Source organism: Lepus europaeus, chromosome 22, assembly GCF_033115175.1.
Source record: "Lepus europaeus isolate LE1 chromosome 22, mLepTim1.pri, whole genome shotgun sequence".
NCBI lineage: Eukaryota > Metazoa > Chordata > Mammalia > Lagomorpha > Leporidae > Lepus > Lepus europaeus.
The window spans coordinates 30,897,980-30,918,692 of record NC_084848.1 but is presented as its reverse complement, the minus strand read 5'-3'; the positions used below and the strand labels follow the sequence as shown (position 1 = coordinate 30,918,692).

At 42.3% G+C, this 20,713-nt stretch overlaps 1 protein-coding gene and 2 pseudogenes across 1 annotated transcript in view; all 3 read right to left on the bottom strand.

Moving 5' to 3' along the window:
• LOC133751439 (disintegrin and metalloproteinase domain-containing protein 21-like) overlaps positions 1 to 7,288 on the bottom strand; it is a 30,813-nt gene extending 23,525 nt beyond the window's left edge. Inside the window, 2 exon segments of the mRNA XM_062181485.1 lie at positions 6,060 to 6,218; positions 7,230 to 7,288. Of these exon segments, the coding sequence (XP_062037469.1) occupies positions 6,060 to 6,218; positions 7,230 to 7,288 (218 nt within the window).
• Positions 7,289 to 7,906: 618 nt separating this feature from the next.
• On the bottom strand, positions 7,907 to 12,990 carry LOC133751438 (disintegrin and metalloproteinase domain-containing protein 20-like; annotated as a pseudogene).
• A 3,949-nt stretch (positions 12,991 to 16,939) lies between these two features.
• Positions 16,940 to 20,427, bottom strand: LOC133751437 (disintegrin and metalloproteinase domain-containing protein 20-like; annotated as a pseudogene).
• Between the last annotated feature and the right edge of the window lie 286 nt (positions 20,428 to 20,713).

Genomic DNA, 20,713 nt, shown 5'->3' with positions numbered 1-20,713 from the left:
CTACAGGATGACAGAGGCAGTACCCCAAGTCATCCACATAGTCAATGACATTTGGAGAAGACCCCAAAAGCACACACATTAAAAACAAAAATAATAAAAAAAGGGATTCAATCTAAGAAGCTTCTGCACAGCAAAGAAAAGAGCAAAGAGACAACCAACAGAATGGGAGAAAATATTTGTAAACTACACTTCTGAAAAAGGTTAAAGTTTGTAATGTAAAAACAGTTCAATAATGAAACCAACAGTCTTAAGAAATTGGAACAGGATCTGAACACGTATTTTTCAAGAAGAGAGAGGAAAAAATGTCTAATAGACACATGAAAAAAATTATGAGTGTCTCTAGCCACCAGGGACATACAAATAAAAACTACACTGAGATATCTTCTCACTCAGTTACAATGGCTATTACCCAAAAAGGCAAAAAATAATAAATGCTGGCGAAGAAGTGGAGAAAAGGGAACCATAAAACACTGTTGGTGGTGATACAAATTGGTATAGTCTTTATGGGAAACAATATGGAGATTCCTCAAAAAACTAAAACTGTATCTGTCATATGACCCAGCTATGCCACTTCTGAGAATACCTTCAAAGGAAATGAAGTTGGAATATGAAAGAAACACCTACACTCCTATGTTTATAAGAGCTCAGTTCACAATAGTGAAGATAAGGAATCAACCTAGTTGTGGTATATGTACACAATTGAATGTTATTCAGGTAAAAGAAATCCCAACATTTGCAACAAAAGTGGTGGAACTGAAAATCATTATGCTAAGTGACATAATACAGAGAAGAAAAATTCCACATGTTTTCTGCTTTATAAATATATATATAATGTATGTGCATATATATATATTTATACATTTCCACATTAAACTGTAGATGCAATATTATTTGGTATTAGGTATTTATAAATATTGTTTCAAGTGAATTATAACCCTTTTATAATAATATATCCTTCTTTCCTTTATGATTTTTATCATGAGTCCATGTTCATGTAATATTAATATCCCAGCTTTCAATAAAAACAGAATTTATGTGTATGTATAAAATACTTAAATACACATTTAAAATGGCAAAATATTAAATTCTTAAAATTATATCTGTTCTTTATTGGATTATTTTTAAAGATTTTATTTATTTGAGAGGCAGAGTTATAGACAGAGAGAGGTAGAGAGACAGAGGGAAAGGTCTTTAATCCGCTGGTTCACTCCCAAATAGCCACAACAACCAGAGCTGTGCTGATTCGAAGCCAGGATCCAGGAGCCTCTTCTGGATCTCCCACGCAGGTGCAGGGGCCCAAGCACTTGGGCCACCTTCTACTGCTTTCCAATGCCATAGCAGAGAGCAAAATCAGAAGAGGAACAGCCGGAACTCAAACCAGAACACGTATGTGATACTGGCACCACAGGCAGAGGATTAACCTACTGCACCACAACACCGTGTCCTGCTACATTATTTGTAGCAGTTCAAAAGAAAAATGAAAAGCCTACAAAACTATTATGAGTTCAAAAAGAGTTCCTAAATACAAGATCAACATGCAAAACCAAATGCTATTCGTATGTACAAGAAATAGTCATAAAATACACTATTTTAAAAGATGGTGTTCACATTACTCCCTCCCCCTAAATTTTAAGTTACTGAGGAAAACTTTTTAATAGGCTATGCAGTGCCATAGAAGCACATTTTCAAAATTATGAGAGCACAGAAAAGAACAAAGGAAAATGAGGTAAGTAATAGATTGGCAAGACAAGTCATTAAGATAGTGATGCAGATTCTCAACTTAAATAATAATTAATTCAGTGCAATTGCAGTCTACCTCAAGAGGATATTTCATAAATGTATACGTTCACTCAAACTATGTAAGGTAATAAATATGTTAATTAGCATGATTTGTATTTATCACTATATAATTTATATATATATATATATATATATATATAAAACAACGTCTATCTTACATTGTGGGAGCAGTATTATTTGGTATATAGATATTTATAAATGTCATCTTCAATGAATTTGAATCCTTATATAATAATATAACATTTCCCTATTTTATGGTTCTTACTATGAATTTCATGTTATGTTATATTAATATCCCTGCTTTCAAAAAAAGTATCTTTAGGCCGGCGCCATGGGTTAACAGGCTAATCCTCCGCCTTGCGGCGCCGGCACACCGGGTTCTAGTCCCGGTTGGGGTGCTGGATTCTATCCCGGTTGCCCCTCTTCCAGGCCAACTCTCTGCTATGGCCCGGGAAGGCAGAGGAGGATGGCCCAAGTGCTTGGGCCCTGCACCCGCATGGGAGACCAGGAGAAGCACCTGGCTCCTGGCTTCGGATCAGCGAGATGCACCAGCCACAGCGGCCATTGGAGGGTGAACCAACGGCAAAAAGGAAGACCTTTCTCTCTGTCTCTCTCTCTCACTATCCACTCAGCCTGTAAAAAAAAAAAAGTATCTTTATATATCAAGATATCACATTGTATACTCTAAATATATCAAGTTTTTACTTGCAACTCATGGTGCAAATAAAACTAGAGATAAATTTTTAAATGAGGTAAAAATATATTTGGGAAAGCAAAACACCAAAGAGAAATTAAACTATTAAAAAGATCAGTAAAAGGCAATTTATATAGTTTTTTTAAAATTTTTGACAGGCAGAGTGGACAGTGAGAGAGAGAGACAGAAAGGTCTTCCTTTGCCGTTGGTTCACCCACCAATGGCCGCCGCGGCTGGCGCACCATGCTAATCCGAAGCCAGGAGCCAGGTGCTTCTCCTGGTCACCCATGGGGCGCAGGGCCCAAGCACTTGGGCCATCCTCCACTGCACTCCCGGGCCACAGCAGAGAGCTGGCCTGGAAGAGGAGCAACCAGGACAGAATCCGGTGCCCTGACGGGGAATAGAATCTGGTGTGCCGGTGCCGCTAGGCGGAGGATTAGCCTGTTGAGCCACGGCGCTGGCCACAATTTATATAGTTTTATGAGACTGGCCTTTTCACAGAATCCATGAGTCATGCCCACACAGAGGGTAGCTAACACATCAACACAGACAATGGGCCCATGTCCTACCCCCACTGCTGTTGCAGCCACTCTTGCTGTCTACACCATTCCATTCTCAATCCTCAACAACATCTTAATGCACAGCCACAAGTTAGCACACAACCTGCTCTTTATGTACACTCAGGAAGCTTTGACTGCTTCCATGTTGACATCTGCCCCCAAGTCAAGAGCAAAGCCAGATGTTGGATGAACGGCTAGTTCCTCTTCATCCAATTATATACACCCTACTCTTGCAGGTAAAATCATTGGTATGTTGTTACAGATGGATAATTCTGAACTTCTGCACAGAGTCTCTCCACTCTAAAGCTGATGAAGCTATACTGGACGACAAGCCCACCAAACTGAAGAGGCTGCCCAGAAAGCCATGAACAGTGCCACAGGTGTTCCAGCTAGTTAGAATTGATCAAGGACCATGAAAAGAAACTTGTGCATCACTGAAGAAACATTTCTAAACATTGAAAAACTTAAACACTATGGAAAAAGCATTACAAAATATACATAGATTTTAAAAAGGAAAGGAAACTTTGAACCCTGTGTACCGAGCTAATGCCAAGACCAGCAAGCATAATGCTAGTCTTAGATTACTTATTGATTTAAAAACAAAAATAGTAAAATAAAAAAAAATAATGTTTAATAGACAATGGAAAATAAACTTTTCAGCAAAGTACAAAAAATTAATACATTCCTCTCTTGAATTTTGTAGTTCTCTACTATGGAATAGCTAAGACTGTCAGCTCTGTGTTGAAGCACAGAATTGATAACTAAGTAAGGAAGCATAATTTGGATTATAAGTTACTGCTTTAATAAAAATTTCTTAAATGGTGAAAGGAAGAAAGATAAATGGACATTTATAAATTGACATCTACTTGAATTATATTTCAAGATTTGTTTTCTAGTGCAAAGTAATTAAAACTGCGGAATTGATGTAAGAACGGACAAACACATCAAGATTTAAAATCCTAGAAATACGTACTTACAAGTATATGCCCAATTAATATACATAGATAAAATCAGGGTTTGACAGAAGTTGATTTTCCATATGGAAAAATAAAATTCTATCTATGTATCATAGAGATATTACATATCTATTTCAGAAAGAATAAAGACCTAAATGTGAAAGAAAAGGAAAACTTTTAACAACTAGAAAAAAAATAGAACATACTTCTGATCTAAGGGTAGGGAAGGGTTTCTTCTAGAGGAATCTTTTTTGAAACTCTTTCTAGAGGAAATAAATATATATGACTATTTCACAAATGTTAACTTCTGGCACCATAGACAAAGTTGATACATGGTATTTGTAAATATAATCGAAATGTATAATAGCATGCATGATATCCATGGAACATTCTGAGTGTCATGAAAAACAACAACAGCAAAAATAACACATATTATTCATACCAACATAGACATCAAAATCATGCACTGCTTTGTAATGTATGTAGAAAGAAAAGAATCCGGAAAATTCTGTAGGAGTCACCATCCAGATAGGGAAACAATAAACAATACAAAAGTGGTTACATAACTACCTGAAGACTGAGACATGGGAATGAAATGTGACTACACTGAATACATCTTTCTGACCCTTTGCATATTCTGATGAACAAAAGCAGACTGCTGAGTCCGTGACTGACTAAATGTCTGTTGAAACAGATAAATCATTCTTGCTGATGAATTCCAGAAACTGGCCTTCAGAAAGCCAGCTTCAGCTGCAAAGGATTCTTGCCCTCCCCAGTCAGCATGACCCAGGTCTGCTAACAAAGTGCAAAGGGGTACAAATAACTAAGGACAGGGTTAGCATGGGCTGAGTGGGCTTCCCTTGATTAACAAAACAAGAACTCTCTTAGCACAAAATGCTTGCCTTTTCAGGTCTTATCCAAAGAATCTTTTGTAGCCCCACTTAGGTACCCTGCTTTGCCCTCCCCATGATAAAGTCAAGCCTTCACCCAGGTTTCCCAGTGAATTACACTGACATGAAACGTACCATGTTACCACACCTCCAACAAGCTTCAGCTCCTGGCTCAGCAAGCCCAACCTCCTTTGCAGCCCCCTTAAAAATTCAGACCATCCTTATTAAGTAGGATGGTCATTCCTGAGATAGTAATCTGCTACGTCCTCATCAATCGATACATTAAACTTTCTCTTTCCTTTTACTCAAACTTTGTCCTTGTGCTTGTGTTTTGGCGCTGTGTCAGGGACACAGATTGATAAAAGGAATAGTGAGGTAACAAAACTTAAAGAGTCAGGAGACAAAAAGCCCAGATCCTACCTCTTAGAAAACCATAGTGCCCAGGAATGTCAACAGCCATGCTTTAATCTGTAGCTAGCTCCATTGTCTGAGGCAATTGAAGTGAGGTGTCCTGTCCCCAGGGACTGACTACAGGAACTTTATTACTGCTGAAATGTAGAGACAGACAGCCATGCGTGGGTAAGGTTTTGAAAGCATAAAGCTGTCAGGAGGAGATGGGCATTTAGTCTAAGGATTAAGATGATGATTAAAATGCCCTCATCCCCTATTAGATAACCTGGGTTTTATATCTAATCATATATATAGATCATACTATCGATCATGGGAGGTAACAGTGATGATTCAGCTAATTGGGTTACTGCCATCCACATGGTAGACCTGCATTACTAGCTCCTGGCTCCTGGTTTCAGCCCAGTGAAGTCCCAAATGTTGTGGGCATTTGGGGAATTTACCGGTATATATGATATCTCTGAGAATTTTGGGAATTAACCAGCAAATATAATCTCTCTCTCTCTCTCTCTCTCTCTCTCTCTCTCTCTCCCCTTTCTCTCTTCTCTCTCTTTCCTACCTCTAAAATAAATAAATGTTTTGTTAAAAAAAATTGTTATGACTGGTGACATGACTTGGAATGCTGTGAAACTGAGAAAGTAGTCAAAAGCAAATGGGATATATCAGGTTTTGAAGTGGATTTGTTTTCTATACAATATAATAAACTGCCACAAACTCAGCAGCTTCACACAACATATGTTTATTATCTCACATTTTCCACAGGCCAGGAGTACGGGCAGGGCTTTCATCAGTGCTTAGCAACAAGCAAGTTGCAGCTAGGCTACTTTCTTTAATCAAAGGTTGGACCGGAGGAAGATCTGTTTCCAAGCTTGTATCAATTGTTGCAGCTGAGAACTCAGGCAGTTGGTTTCTGCAGACCAACAAGAAAGAAGAGGATCTGCTTCAAGTCTCACTTCTGGACACTCCTTTTAAAAGAGCTCACCTAGGCAGGTCTCTATGTGATTAACTGATAATTTACTACATAAGGATTTTATTAAAGTTGCAAAATCCCATCATATTTGCCAACTTCTTGGGAAGAAGAAAGTTACAGGATGCCTTCAAATCTAGGAAATTGGGTCATACAAAGGCAGAATCAAGAGGCATGGGAATCAAGGAGACACATCTTAGAATCAAGAGGTACAGAGGAGATGGTAAGAATAAAAGCATTGAAGGTTTAATGCTAAGTGCCATGGATGACCACAGAAAGTTAAGGAAGAACTGATGATGGTAGGCAATGGGCATGAATGCTAGCACCTTCGCTGATTACATACAAAAGTGCAGTCTCTTTTCAGTGGAAGAGAGAGAAATCCAAAGGAGAGCATTAAAAAACATTTTTAAATGTAGAATGTGAAATTTCTAGACAAAGGCAGTGCTGTATTCAGGACTTGGTGCAGAAAAGCTGAACCATGACACACAGGACAGGAATACCTGACCTGAATATTTCTATGCTGCATACTTATATTTAGAAGCTACTCACTCCATGTGTGCTGGGAGAGGATGCAGAGGCCATCGTCCACAAGCCCACACGTGTCCTTTTCAGAGTCTTCCCTCATCCTCTTTCGTTCTAGGTATAAACTAGGTTGAGTTACAGCATAATCAACTGGAGACAACTGAGCAACTGATAAGCAAAAGGAGACCTATCTGAAGATACTTGATCAAGCAGTAAAATATAAAACTGGGAAGGGAAAATCCAATGACTTTGGAGAACAGCCCCATGATAAGAGATTTGCACCAAGCAAGGGCCTCAGGACATACTGTAAGTTTGCTGCTGGAAGAGCTTCAAGAAGCATGGAAAAAGTAAGGTCCACACAGTAAAGTTAAGATGCCAGAATTGTTATGTGGACTGAAAGGTGCAAGGAAATGGGAATGATGAATTGGATACCTGAGCAAAGGGGTCAGTAGGTAATAAAGTTCCACGAGAAGGTCCAGGGAAGCTACCATGAGAACTGTACAGGGGAGAAGAAAGCCAGCCTTTCTGAAACATGTAGTAGTGGTCGCCATAGGCCAGGGCTGAGGGTGGGAAAGGGCATTGCCCAGCTTGGCTCCCTGATGCAGTTAGCAACCATTCCTTGAAAAAACACTTGACAAGTTACTGACTCCATTAGGCCCCAAGCATTCTGGAAGGGCTGGTGATGCATTGTGACAGTAGTAGACCCGATTTCTGGCCATGAATTTGCCTCATCTCACTACAGATAAGGCCCTGAGCAGCACTAAGTACCACTAATAGCCAAAGGTATCTGGAATATTGGATCCACTAGTCTGGTACTCCTATATAATACCATATCAGAACAGGGTACACATTTTACAGGAAAGGAATTGGAGAAGTGGGCCAAATCATGGGATATATGGGTTGTAGATCAGAAAAAAGTAACATAGGAGATACCAGCCCGATAAGCTTTGGAAACATGTACTGAAGGTGCAGCTGGAGCTGAAGACGAAACACTGGTTGTAAAGCAATATACCATGAGGACAGTGTTCAGTTCCCTGGGACAGATTCTATGAGTGGACCAGAGCCTGTTGCAAGGGTCTGAAAATCAAAGACCAGAAGCATGAGGGGCTTCATATACCATAAATCCCAATGATTTTCTGAAGCTGTGTGAGCTCCCTGTCATCTATAAACTTGGACTCTATAAGGCTGGAGGACCTGGTCCCCAAAGGGGTCATATTTTGGCCAGGGGTGAAGCTACAATATCAATGCATTATAAGTTAAAACTGTCACATGGGATTTTGAACTCGCACTGTCTTTCCACAAGGAGCAAGAAAGTCACATCCTTGATAGGGATTATTGACCATAATCATCAAGAGGAGGCAGGGATTCTGGTTAGAACATGCAGATACTGGGGTATATGTATAGATCCAAGGTGACTTCCTTAGCAGCCTCTAGGTGTTCCTATTGCCCAGTGGTGACTATAAATAGACTCAGACACCCAAACATGAATTGGACATAGTGATAAAGTTCTCATTCTACTGATAAGAGTATGCATGATGACACATGGTATGCATTCAAGGCTATCAAAGTACTCACCATTTGAGAATGAGGGAGGGGCCAGTGCCATGGTTCACTTGGTTAATCCTATGCCTGCAGCACCGGCATCCCATATGGGTGCTGGGTTCTAGTCCCGGTTGCTTCTCTCCCAGTCTCTCTGCTATGGCCCTGGAGGGCAGTGGAGGATGGCCCAAGTACTTGGGCCCCTGCACTTGCATGGGAGACAAGGAAGAAGCACCTTGCTCCTGGCTTCAGATAAGCGCAGCGCCAGCCATAGCAGCCATTTTGGGGATGAACCATCGGAAGGAAGAACTTTCCCTATGTCTCTCTCATTCTCACTGTCTATAACTCTACCTGTCAAATAAATTTAAAAAGAGAGATGGCTGGTGCCACGGCTCAATAGGCTAATCCTCCGCCTGCGGCGCCGGCACCCTAGGTTCTAGTCCCGGTCGGGGCGCCAGATTCTGTCCCGGTCCTCTTCCAGTCCAGCTCTCTGCTGTGGCCCGGGAGTGCAGTGGAGGATGGCCCAATTCCTTGGGCCCTGCACTCCAAGGGAGACCAGGATAAGCACCTGGCTCCTGGCTTTAGATCAGCGCGGTGCGCCAGCTGCAGCACGCTGGCCGCCATGGCCGTTGGAGGGTGAACCAATGGCAAAGGAAGACCTTTCTCTCTGTCTCTCTCTCTCTCGTTGTCCACTCTGCCTGTCAAAGACAGACAGAGAGAGAGAGAGAGAGAGAGAGAGAGAGAGAGAGAGAGAGAGAGAATATGAGGGAAACAAAGTGGCAAAAAGAAACAATAAACATGCTTTCATCCCCACTACTAAACACAGCATGGAGATGATTATACATGCCACTAACATTCCTGTTTTAAAGTTCCACACAGGAAGAGGTAACCTTGGCAATCCATGAAGGGTTGTTGCCAGACATATAAAGAAAAGTGAGCCACAGTTGTGCAACTATTGCAAATGGAATAAACCACCGGGATCTGCCTTGGAGGAAGGTCTTGCTGACCAGCTAGTGATCAGTAGACAGCCTGCAGCTGTGAATTCTTCACTTCAGCCTGAGTTTCAGAGAGGAGCCCACCAAATTCACACCTTTTCCAGGGTGCACACGCAATGAGGGGGCCGGTGCTGTGGTGTAGCAGGAAAAGCCACCACCTGCAGTAGCCGGAATCCCATATGGGCAGCGGTTCAAGTCTTGGCTGCTCCACTTCCAATCCAGCTCTCTGCTATGGCCTGGGAAAGCAGAAGGTAGCCCAAGTCCTTGGGCCCCTGCACCTGCGTGGGAGACCTGGAAGAAGCTCCTGGCTACTGGCTTCGGATCGGCCCAGTTCCAGCTGTTGCGGCCAACTTGGGAGTGAAGCAGCAGGTGGAAGAATCCCCTCACCCCACCCCACCTCTGCCTCTGCCTCTGCCTCTCTGTAATGCTGCCTTTCAAATAAATAAATAAATCTTTTTTAAAAAGAGCAGCGAGAGGGGCTGGTGCCGTGGCTCACTTGGTTATCCTCTGCCTGCGGCGCCGGCATCCCATATGGGCACCGGGTTCAAGTCCTGGTTGCTCCTCTTCCAATCCATCTCTATGCTGTGGCCCAGGAGGGCAGTAGAGGATGGCCCAAGTCCTTGGGCCCCTGCACCCTCAAGGGAGACCAGGAAGAAGCACCTAGCTCCTGGCTTCGGATTGACGCAGCTCCAGCCATTGCACCCATTTGGGGAGTGAACCAATGGAAGGAAGACCTTTCTCTCTGTTTCTCTCTCTCACTGTCTATGACTCTACCTGTCAAATAAATAAATAAATACAGCAGTTAGAAGGTAATGAAGTTCAGGCCACTATGGCCCAACTCAGAAAACTCATCAAATAACATTTCACTGAGACTGGCCAGGGTGGGAGACTTTTCATCTGTACCTCTGACTTCCTTGCCCTCTTTTTATAGCTTTTGCTGTCTAATATGGTTTTTCACTCTAGGCTGAAATTCAGTGTCTGCTATTGGGGAATACAATTTTCCAAATAAAAAGAGAAAAATGATACAAATTAGGGGAAAATTGATGTTTAATTTGCTGAATATAGTGCAAATTAAGAAAAATTAAAGATTATGTGCTGTAATATTTAAGGCTTATCACCAGGGTATGAGCTGCCATGGAATTATTGTCTAGCAGCTAAACATGTCCCGCCTGTGTTATTAAAAGAAAAAAATTAGAGAATCTTTTAAAGGAAATACGGGGATTAGTTGTTCTCTCCCTCTTCTAACTTTTCTTCCTCTTCTTCCTCTTCTTCCTCTCCTTCGTCTTCTCCCTCTTCTCCCTCTTCTCCCTCTTCCTTTGCTTCCTCTTCCTTCTCTGCTTCCTCTTTGTGCTTTTCTTTCTTACACAGCACAAGGAAGCAATACAAACATGAAAGAATCAAAGGAATAAATAGTAACGCAGATGGAAAAAGCATTATTTTGTTTTGAGTTGACACTGGCACTGGTGGGTTCTCCTCAGGTGGCAGTGGTGGTGGAGGACCACTATCTACACTACCTCCAGGGCCCCTGACAGTACAGTTGGGAGGTGCCCATCCTGGGTGACAGTGACAGTGCTGTTTATTATTGCAGACCCCACTCATGTTGCAATGCTGAGTCTGACAGGTTTCTGGTGGTTTAACCATATCGACACATTTCCTGCGGAGGCACATCTTGCCTGGAGCACACACCGTGCCATCTTTCACTTCACCGATATCAGGTATGGACATTCCTAAGTGATAGTCAGTGCCCCAGCAAGTGGTGCCATTGAAGTGAAACTGATGCACCGTAGAATGTTCTACCAGTGTGGGAATTGTGAGGACATTTTCACACTGAACTCTCCCACACATGACATCAGGAGCCATACACTTTACGTATGTGGTGCCTTCAATACCACAGTGGCCAAAACGAGTTCCTTGGGTGTTCATTTCATTGTAGCAACTTTCAGATGCGCTCAGGGCCCCTGTGCCAAAAATCTGCTTACACTGAGAATCGTGGTTATTACATGCATTTTCATAGCAGTAAGAGTCTATACTACAGAGGATGCCGTCCTGTTTATATACGTCATCTGGGCACTCATGTGACGTCCCGTTGCACCACTCTGGAAGGTCACAATCACTGACTGGATGTCTACATACAGTTCCTTGTGGCAGGAGTTCACAGTCTTTGCAACAACCTCCAAATGCACAAGCTGCCTCAGGCTTCAAAACACAGTCCATCAGACAACAAGGATCTTCAATACACTCCAGGAATGATCCACAGTCACACTGCTCTCCGTCTTCAACCACACGGTTCCCACAAATGTTCATCCTTAAAACATGCTCTGGATTTGCAGGAGAGAGAATACACGCTCCAGTACGCATGGTATTCGCCAAATACTGGGAATAACTGCAGTTGCTGAATCGCCGTGAGGCCTCTCTGCTGGGATACATAATGCAAAACTGTTCTCCACAAGTACACCATTTTTCATCATGCAGCATACCCAGACTATGGCCAAGCTCATGGGTCAAAGTATGTGCAATAATGTCTAACCTGTGGTCTTGAAAGACGTCAACTCCACAATTAATACGATGTCGGCATACCCCACTAACATATGCAACGCCAAGGGCACCATTAAATTCTTTTATGATAAGATGTGCAACATCGTGGTGAAGACGGCCATCAAAATTCAAAGATTTCCAAAGAGCAAATCTATCCAAAATTGGATCTATATTACCACTTGTTTCTATTGGGTTTCCACTATTCCAAATTTCAATCCCTGTCAAAACCACATCAATCTGTATGTGATAGTAAAGTTCATCGACCATATTAATTATATCAAATATTTCAAGCATCACTATTGTCTCATTACTTTGAGAGTATTCAAATCTAAAATAGTCCACAACCACTCCCAGTTCAACAAACCTCCAGTGGGCCCACCAATTCAGATCAGTACGTGGTTTCAGAGAGAAACTGTATGATGATTGAAATGCCAATTGGCGTGCTATTGACTCTTCTGTCAACCCACATCTCATGTGTGGGGACTCTGTCTCATCACCCCCTACCTGATACACCAGGTGCTCAAATGTGGCAGAGTGCCTGATGGGTTCGATTTCATACATGAGGTCATTTATCTGTAGCATTCCTCGAAAACCTCCAGAACAGGTGCTGAGGGCAACCAGAGACTCGGGGGCCCCCTCCACGTAACCATGATAGTAACAATCATTAGGGACAAAGGGATGATCCTCCTGGAGGCCATGCTGCTCTGTGTAGGTGAACACAGGGAGGTGTGTGGAAACCAACAGCCTCTTGACCCTCATGTGGACAGTGTGCCTCTGGCCCCCAATCCGCAGGCGGTAGGAGAGCCATCCTGGAGCCTTTGTACCTCTACCCCTGCTGGTCACCTTCGAGGGGATCACCACTTCTGGGGAGCTGAAATGCTGGGAGAGCCTGGCCTGGGACAGGTCGGGAATGGACAGAGATACCCCAAGGCAGAGCAGCAGAAGAGTGATCCTGGTGTGCATCAGGGCCACACCCACTGCCATTATGGAGCAGATGTTATGGAGCCATTGTGCAGAGAAAAAGAGAGCAGGGTATGAGGAACTGCTGGTCTGGTTCCTCCCTCTGAGCTGTTCAGGGTCCAGGATGAACTTTTCGGATCCGTATCCTGGCAGAGGTGGACCATCAGAGTGGCTGGGCTGAAAGTTAAAATAATAAGAGGAGCTAGGAAAGGGCTGGGGAGGGTAGGAAGGGTGGGAAAGAGAAAGAAGACAGTGAGACTAACAGATTCTTGATTTGGGATCACGGCTGAAACAGTAAATTGCATGGAATCGGTCTAAACTAAGTACTGGGAAAGGGAGTATCCAATGGTAAAAAAAAAGATTGGAACTAGGTGAGCAATTGCTGAATGTGGATGGTGAATATCAAAGGATTCATCATATATTGATCTTGATACTTATAAAATTGCAATAAATTTTTCAAATGGCATGAGACCCAAATATCTCTTCCATCTAAAATGTGCTGGCTTCCTGCACCTTTAGCATGTATGTGAACAACTCACTTTTTGTTCCTTACTTGTTGCTATTATCTCCATCTCCATTTCAATTCCATAGACCTCTTAAGTCTGCTCTGCTCTGTTCTATTTATCAGTCATAAAATCCTCCACTTAAAGGGTTCATAGGAAGACCTGAAATCAAAAAATTCTTCTTTTAAAATGAATTATATTCTGGCCGGCGCTGCGGCTCAATAGGCTAATCCTCTGCCTTGCGACACCAGCACACCGGGTTCTAGTCCCGGTCGGGGCGCCAGATTCTGTCCCGGTTGCCCCTCTTCCAGGCCAGCTCTCTGCTGTGGCCCGGGAGTGCAGTGGAGGATGGCCCAAGTCTTTGGGCCCTGCACCCCATGGGAGACCAGGAGAAGCACCTGCCTCCTGCCTTCCTGCCTTAGGATCAGCGCAGTGCGCCGGACACAGCACACCAGACGTAGCGGCCATTGGAGGGTGAACCAAATGCAAAGGAAGACCTTTCTCTCTGTCTTTCTCACTGTCCACTCTGCCTGTCAAAAAAATGAATTATATTCCATACAGAAGCCCACCACATTCAGAGGAAAGTAGGCATACTTATTGGAGACCAGGAGGAAGTACCTGACTCCTGGCTTCGGATCGGCGCAGCGTGCCGGCCGTAGCAGCCATGTGGGGGTGAACCAATGGAAGGAAGACTTTTCTCTCTGCCTCTCTCTCTCACTGTCTAACTCTGCCTGTCAAAAAAAAAAAGAAAGAAAGTAGGCATACTTGTTGGGTAATTGCGAGTGGCACATGTGTTTGGGACCAGGAACACTGCCCACGTGTCTCCAACCACATAATGGGGACAGCAGCCTTCTCATCATACAGCTTGCATCAGCTACTGAATCCTAACATGGCCGTTAGGTTAATCAATGTAGCTTATTTTCTGGTTTTCACAAGGTGTCCCAGATCTAACCATTTCATTTCAATTTTCCAAGTAAAGCTTCAGTGGAGGATTTAACCTTAGAGTAAGTTCATTAAAATGTACAGAGGACTAAACTTTCAGCATTTTAAATCTCATTAATGTTTAAAATATAAATTTTGGTTCAGACAAAATCAATTTGGCAATTGGCTGACTTTCACATTACTATATCAGTAATAATATATTATTTGAAATAAAAAGTTAAGCTCGGAGACACACTGTTAACAGACACTGTTATCTTCAATACTGTCCATCTGGATACATGCGACATTGGCTGTATAGAGTATGAGCAATGTTTTGCATTATGATGACAAGGAAGCAGTGACAAATCTGGGCAGGATGCTAAAACTAATAGGTGGCTACCAGATGCCAGGAGAGGAAACCAGGATCACAGATGAAACCTCTGGCCAAGCATCTCCAATGCAGGTGAAGTCCTCTTGTCTCTCTTATCATATCCTTTGTATGGAGTAGTCATAAGCAAATGAGATGTACCAAGGGTTTGAAGTGAATTTGTTTTCTATATAATGTACCAAATTATCACAAACTCAGCTTAAAATAATGGCTATTTATTATCTCACAGGTTCGATGGTTGAAGAATATGGGCATAGCTTCCAGTGCTAGGCTCTTGGCAACAAGCAGTTTGCCAGCTAAACTTCACTGGCATCAAAGACCATATTGGATTCAGACTGGATGTCAAGCTGGCTCATGTTGTTGTGGATTTCATTACCTTCCATCTGTAGAACTCATGGCAACTGGCTTTTGCTTGATCCAGGAAGAAAGAAACAGTATGTGCTTCAAGTCTCGCCTCCAGATCTTTTATAAACTCAACATAGGTAGTTCACAAGCCAGACACAGAAAGACAAATGCGGCATATTCTCCCTTACCTTATGCATGGGGATTAAATTTTTTAAAAATCAAAAAAAAAAACTGAAAAAGAAATGCCTGTGTACATCACTATTGCTGCAAATACAGTTTTGTCAAACATTGATTTATATCTTTCTCAAACCAATGTTTAAGAATGATACACTTTTATACTTTTAATGATTTGTGATTATTTAAAAATTCACTGAATAGCAGGGAAATGGTCATACTTTCATTTGATTATTTTTACAGCCCTTGCCTATATTCCCACAAAACAAGGGTCTTTGTACATTTTGCTTTTAAACTCTTTATTTACTGGAGCATTAAGCCCTTGGCTGCAATGTAAATTAAATAGCACGCTATCTCAAAACTTAAAAAGAAAGAGACACAGAAGTAGGCATGGAGGGAGGAGAGGGGGAAGGAAGGAAGGAACAATTTATCAACTACACTGAATATGCTCTCTTTGTACTAATATCACATTAACATGATAATTGATGTGAAAAAATTTTGAAACTAAAGGACAAATTTATGGCCTCCTTAAGTTAAGAATAAATGCAGCTATCACTCAGAAAAAAAAAGAATAAAAAAGACAAGGGTAGAGAAAAGAAGAGAAGGAAAGGAAAATAGAAAACCCAGTTAAGGAACTTAATCACATGAAATTTCCTGGACGACACAATAGAAGTACAAGTAATAAAACCAAAAATAGACAACTGGGATGACATCAAGCTAAGAAGCTACTGCACAGCAAAAGAAATACAAAGTGTTGACAAAGCAAAGAGGCAACCAACGGAATGGGAGAAAATGCTTTCAAACTATGCATCTGATAAAGAATTATTATCCAGAATATATAAGGAGCTCAAGAAACTCAACAACAACAAAACAAACAGTCTAATTAAGAAACTGGCAAAGGAATGAATAGCCATTTTTCAAAGGATGAAATACAAATGACTCAACAGACTAATGAAAAATCGTGCTGGATCACTAGTTATTAGGGAGATACAAATACAAACCACAAAGAGGTTTCACCTCACCCCAGTTAAAATAGCTATCATCTAAATATAAAGACAACAAACACTGGGGCAGGGGGATGTTGAGGAAAACATACTCTAATACAGTATTCATGGGAATGTAAACTGATACCACTATTGTTGGGGACAGTATGGAGATTACTCACGACCTAAAACTAGATCTATGATAACACCCAGCCATCACTCTTGGGAATATACCGAAAGGAAATGAAGTCACCATATGGAGAGTTATTTGTACCCCCGTGTTTACAGAACCTAAATGCACAATAGCTAAGATATGAAATCAATCCAGATGTCCATCAACAGATAACTAGGTAAACAAAATGTGGTACATAACATGATGAAATACTACTCAGCCATAAAAATAATGAAATCATGGTTTTTGCAACAAAATGGATACATATGGAAACTATTATGCTGAGTGAAATAATCCAGACCCAAAAACAAAAACATCACATGATAAAAAAATAAAATTTAAATACATATGAAGGCTATTGCTATCTTCGGAGTTATTATATAGAGCCATTGTCTATATATGTGTTGAACAATGGTTTTATTATTTTTAATTTGTTGATCACTTTATTTAGTGGAACATTAAGCATATGACTATAAAGTAAATTAAAATATAACAAAAAATCACAGAACATTTATAATATACTAGGTAAGAAGCAGGCTAGAGATTTCACCCATCCCACCCAGGCACATGGAAAGGAGTTACACAAAGATTCTAAGGCAAGGGAATAAAATAAAAGAATCTTAGAATTCAGCCTACAACAAGAGGTACGGAGAAAATAGTAGCTATAAGAACAAAAGCATTGAAGGATTCCTCTTAAATGCCTTCGTGAACTACAAAAAAGCTAGAGACTATCTGATGGCAAGCAACAGACATGCGCACCAGCACCCTCTCTGATTCTATACAAAATAGCAATTTCCTGCCAATGGAGGAGAGAGAAATCTATAGGACAAAATCGAAAAGGTTTGTTTAAATTTAAACAGGTAGGTGTGGAGGAAACACAATTGGCTCAGTAGAGGGGTCGTGCACTGACCTTAGCAACAGAGAAGAACCAAAACAAGGGGAGGACTGTATTTACAGAGAACTTTAGTTCATACGTGACAAGAACACAAAGACTCAGAATGGCAACATGCATACCACAGCGTGGAGACTATGGTTCATCCACTAACTTCCCTTTGTTAATGTCTCCACCAGGGGTTGTTGCCAGAATGTAAAAACAAAAGGGAGCCAAGGTTGTGCAACTCTAACACTGGGAAAAGCCACCGGGATCTGCCTGAGAGGAAGGCACTGCTCACCAGCTATCCACGACCTGTGGGGGGCCTGCAGATGTCAATACTTCACTTCAGCAGGAGCTTCGGAAAGGCATCTCACAGGCACTAACGTTTTCCAGGGTGAAAGAGCAACGAGAAGGTAAGATGCTCAGGCCACAATGGCCCCACTCAGACAACTCAAATAATACTTCACTGAGACTGGACTGAGACTGGCCAGGCAGGGAGTGGAGCTGGACGTCTCATCTGCACCTCTGACTTGCTCACCCTCTTTTTCACAGCCTTTGCTGTCTAAAGTGATTTTTTACCCTAAGATCCAACTCAGTGTCTGCTGCTGGAGACTACAAATTGCTATAAAAGAGAAAAATGATACAAATTAGGGAGAAATGCATGTTTAATATTGCTGAAAATGTTGCAAAGAAAGAGTATGTAGGAATCTCGAGATATAATATTTAATGCTTATGACCTGAGCATAAGGTACCACCAAATTTTTGTCTAAACAGTTAAACATGTCCCATTTCTATATTACTAAAAGAATAATAGGAGATACTTTTGAAGGAAACAATAGTGTTAATCTTCCGCTCCCTTATCTCTCTCATTCCTCTTCTCCCTCTTCTCCCTCTTCCTTTGCTTCCTCTTCCTTCTCTGCTTCCTCTTTGTGCTTTTCTTTCTTACACAGCACAAGGAAGCAATACAAACATGAAAGAATCAAAGGAATAAATAGTAACGCAGATGGAAAAAGCATTATTTTGTTTCTAGTTGACACTGGCACTGGTGGGTTCCCATCAAATGGTACTGGTGGTGGAGGACCACTATCTACACTACCTCCAGAGCCCCTGACAGTACAGTTGGGAGGTGCCCATCCTGGGTGACAGTGACAGTGCTGTTTATTATTGCAGACCCCACTCATGTTGCAATGCTGAGTCTGACAGGTTTCTGGTGGTTTAACCATATCGACACATTTCCTGCGGAGGCACATCTTGCCTGGAGCACACACCGTGCCATCTTTCACTTCACCGATATCAGGTATGGACATTCCTAAGTGATAGTCAGTGCCCCAGCAAGTGGTGCCATTGAAGTGAAACTGATGCACCGTAGAATGTTCTACCAGTGTGGGAATTGTGAGGACATTTTCACACTGAACTCTCCCACACATGACATCAGGAGCCATACACTTTACGTATGTGGTGCCTTCAATACCACAGTGGCCAAAACGAGTTCCTTGGGTGTTCATTTCATTGTAGCAACTTTCAGATGCGCTCAGGGCCCCTGTGCCAAAAATCTGCTTACACTGAGAATCGTGGTTATTACATGCATTTTCATAGCAGTAAGAGTCTATACTACAGAGGATGCCGTCCTGTTTATATACATCATCTGGGCACACGTGTGACATCCCATTGCACCACTCTGGAAGGTCACATTCATTGGTCTGCTCCCTACATACAGTTCCTTGTGGCAGGAGTTCACAGTCTTTGCAACAACCTCCAAAAGCACAAGCAACCCCAGGCTTTAGAACACAGTCCATCAGACAACAAGGATCTTGGGAACACTCCTGTGAAGATCCACAGTCACATTCCTCCCCTTCTTCAACCACTCGGTTCCCACAGAAGCTGAACGTTACGGCATGCTGTGGTTTTGCAGGAGACAGTATACACGTTCCAGTATCCATGGTATTCGCCATATATTGGGAATAACTGCAGTTGCTGAATCGCCGTGAAGCCTCTCTGTTGGGATTCATTATGCAAAACTGTTCTCCACAAGTACACCATTCCTCATCGTGCAACATACCCAGACTATGACCAAGCTCGTGGGTCAAAGTAAGCGAAAAAGCACCCAACCTCTTGTCTTGAAATACATCAACTCCACAATTATGAGGATGTTGGCATACTCCTTTAATATAGGACACACCAATGCTGTCATGAAATTCTTTTATGATAAGATGTGCAACATCATGGTGAAGACGATCATCAAAACTTGATGTTTTCCAAATAGCAAATTGCTCTGAAACTGTATATAAATCACCAGTTGTTTCAACTGGGTTTCCCTCACTCCAGATTTCAACCCCTGTCAAAATCACATCAACCTCTATGTGATAGTAAAGTTCATCCACCATATTAATTATATCAAATATTTCTAACTCCACTACTGTCTCATTACTTTGAGAGTATTCAAATCTAAAATAGTCCACAACCAATGCTAGTTCAACAAATCGCCAGTGGGTCCACCAATTCAGATCAGTACGTGGTTTCAGAGAGAAATTGTATGATGCTTGAAATGCCAATTGATGTGCTATTGACTCTTCTGTTAACCCACATCTCAGGTGGGCAGATTCTGTCTCATCACCCCCTACCTGATACACCAGGTGCTCAAATGTGGCAGAGTGCCTGATGGGTTCGATTTCATACATGAGGTCATTTATCTGTAGCATTCCTCGAAAACCTCCAGAACAGGTGCTGAGGGCAACCAGAGACTCGGGGGCCCCCTCCACGTAACCATGATAGTAACAATCATCAGGGACAAAGGGGTGATCCTCCTGGAGGCCATGCTGCTCTGTGTAGGTGAACACAGGGAGGTGTGTGGAAACCAACAGCTTCTTGACCCTCAGGTGGACAGTGTGCCTCTGGCCCCCAATCCGCAGGCGGTAGGAGAGCCATCCTGGAGCCTTTGCACCTCTACCCCTGCTGGTCACCTTCGAGGGGATCACCACCTCTGGGGAGCTGAAATGCTGGGAGAGCCTGGCCTGGGACAGGTCGGGAATGGACAGAGATACCCCAAGGCAGAGCAGCAGAAGAGTGATCCTGGTGTGCATCAGGGCCACACCCACTGCCATTATGGAGCAGTTGTTATGGAGCCATTGTGCAGAGAAAAAGAGAGCAGGGTATGAGGAACTGCTGGTCTGGTTCCTCCCTCTGAGCTGTTCAGGGTCCAGGATGAACTTTTCGGATCCGTATCCTGGCAGAGGTAGACCATCAGAGTGGCTGGGCTGAAAGTTAAAATAATAAGAGGAGCTAGGAAAGGGCTGGGGAGGGTAGGAAGGGTGGGAAAGAGAAAGAAGACAGTGAGACTAACAGATTCTTGATTTGGGATCACGGCTGAAACAGTAAATTGCATGGAATTGGTCTAAACTAAGTACTAGGAAAGGGGGTTTCCTTTGGTAAAAAAAAAGAAAGATTGAAATTAGGTGGTAAATGCCCAAATGTGGATGGTGGATATGAGATGATTCAACACACACTGTGTTTGATATAAAATTGCAGTA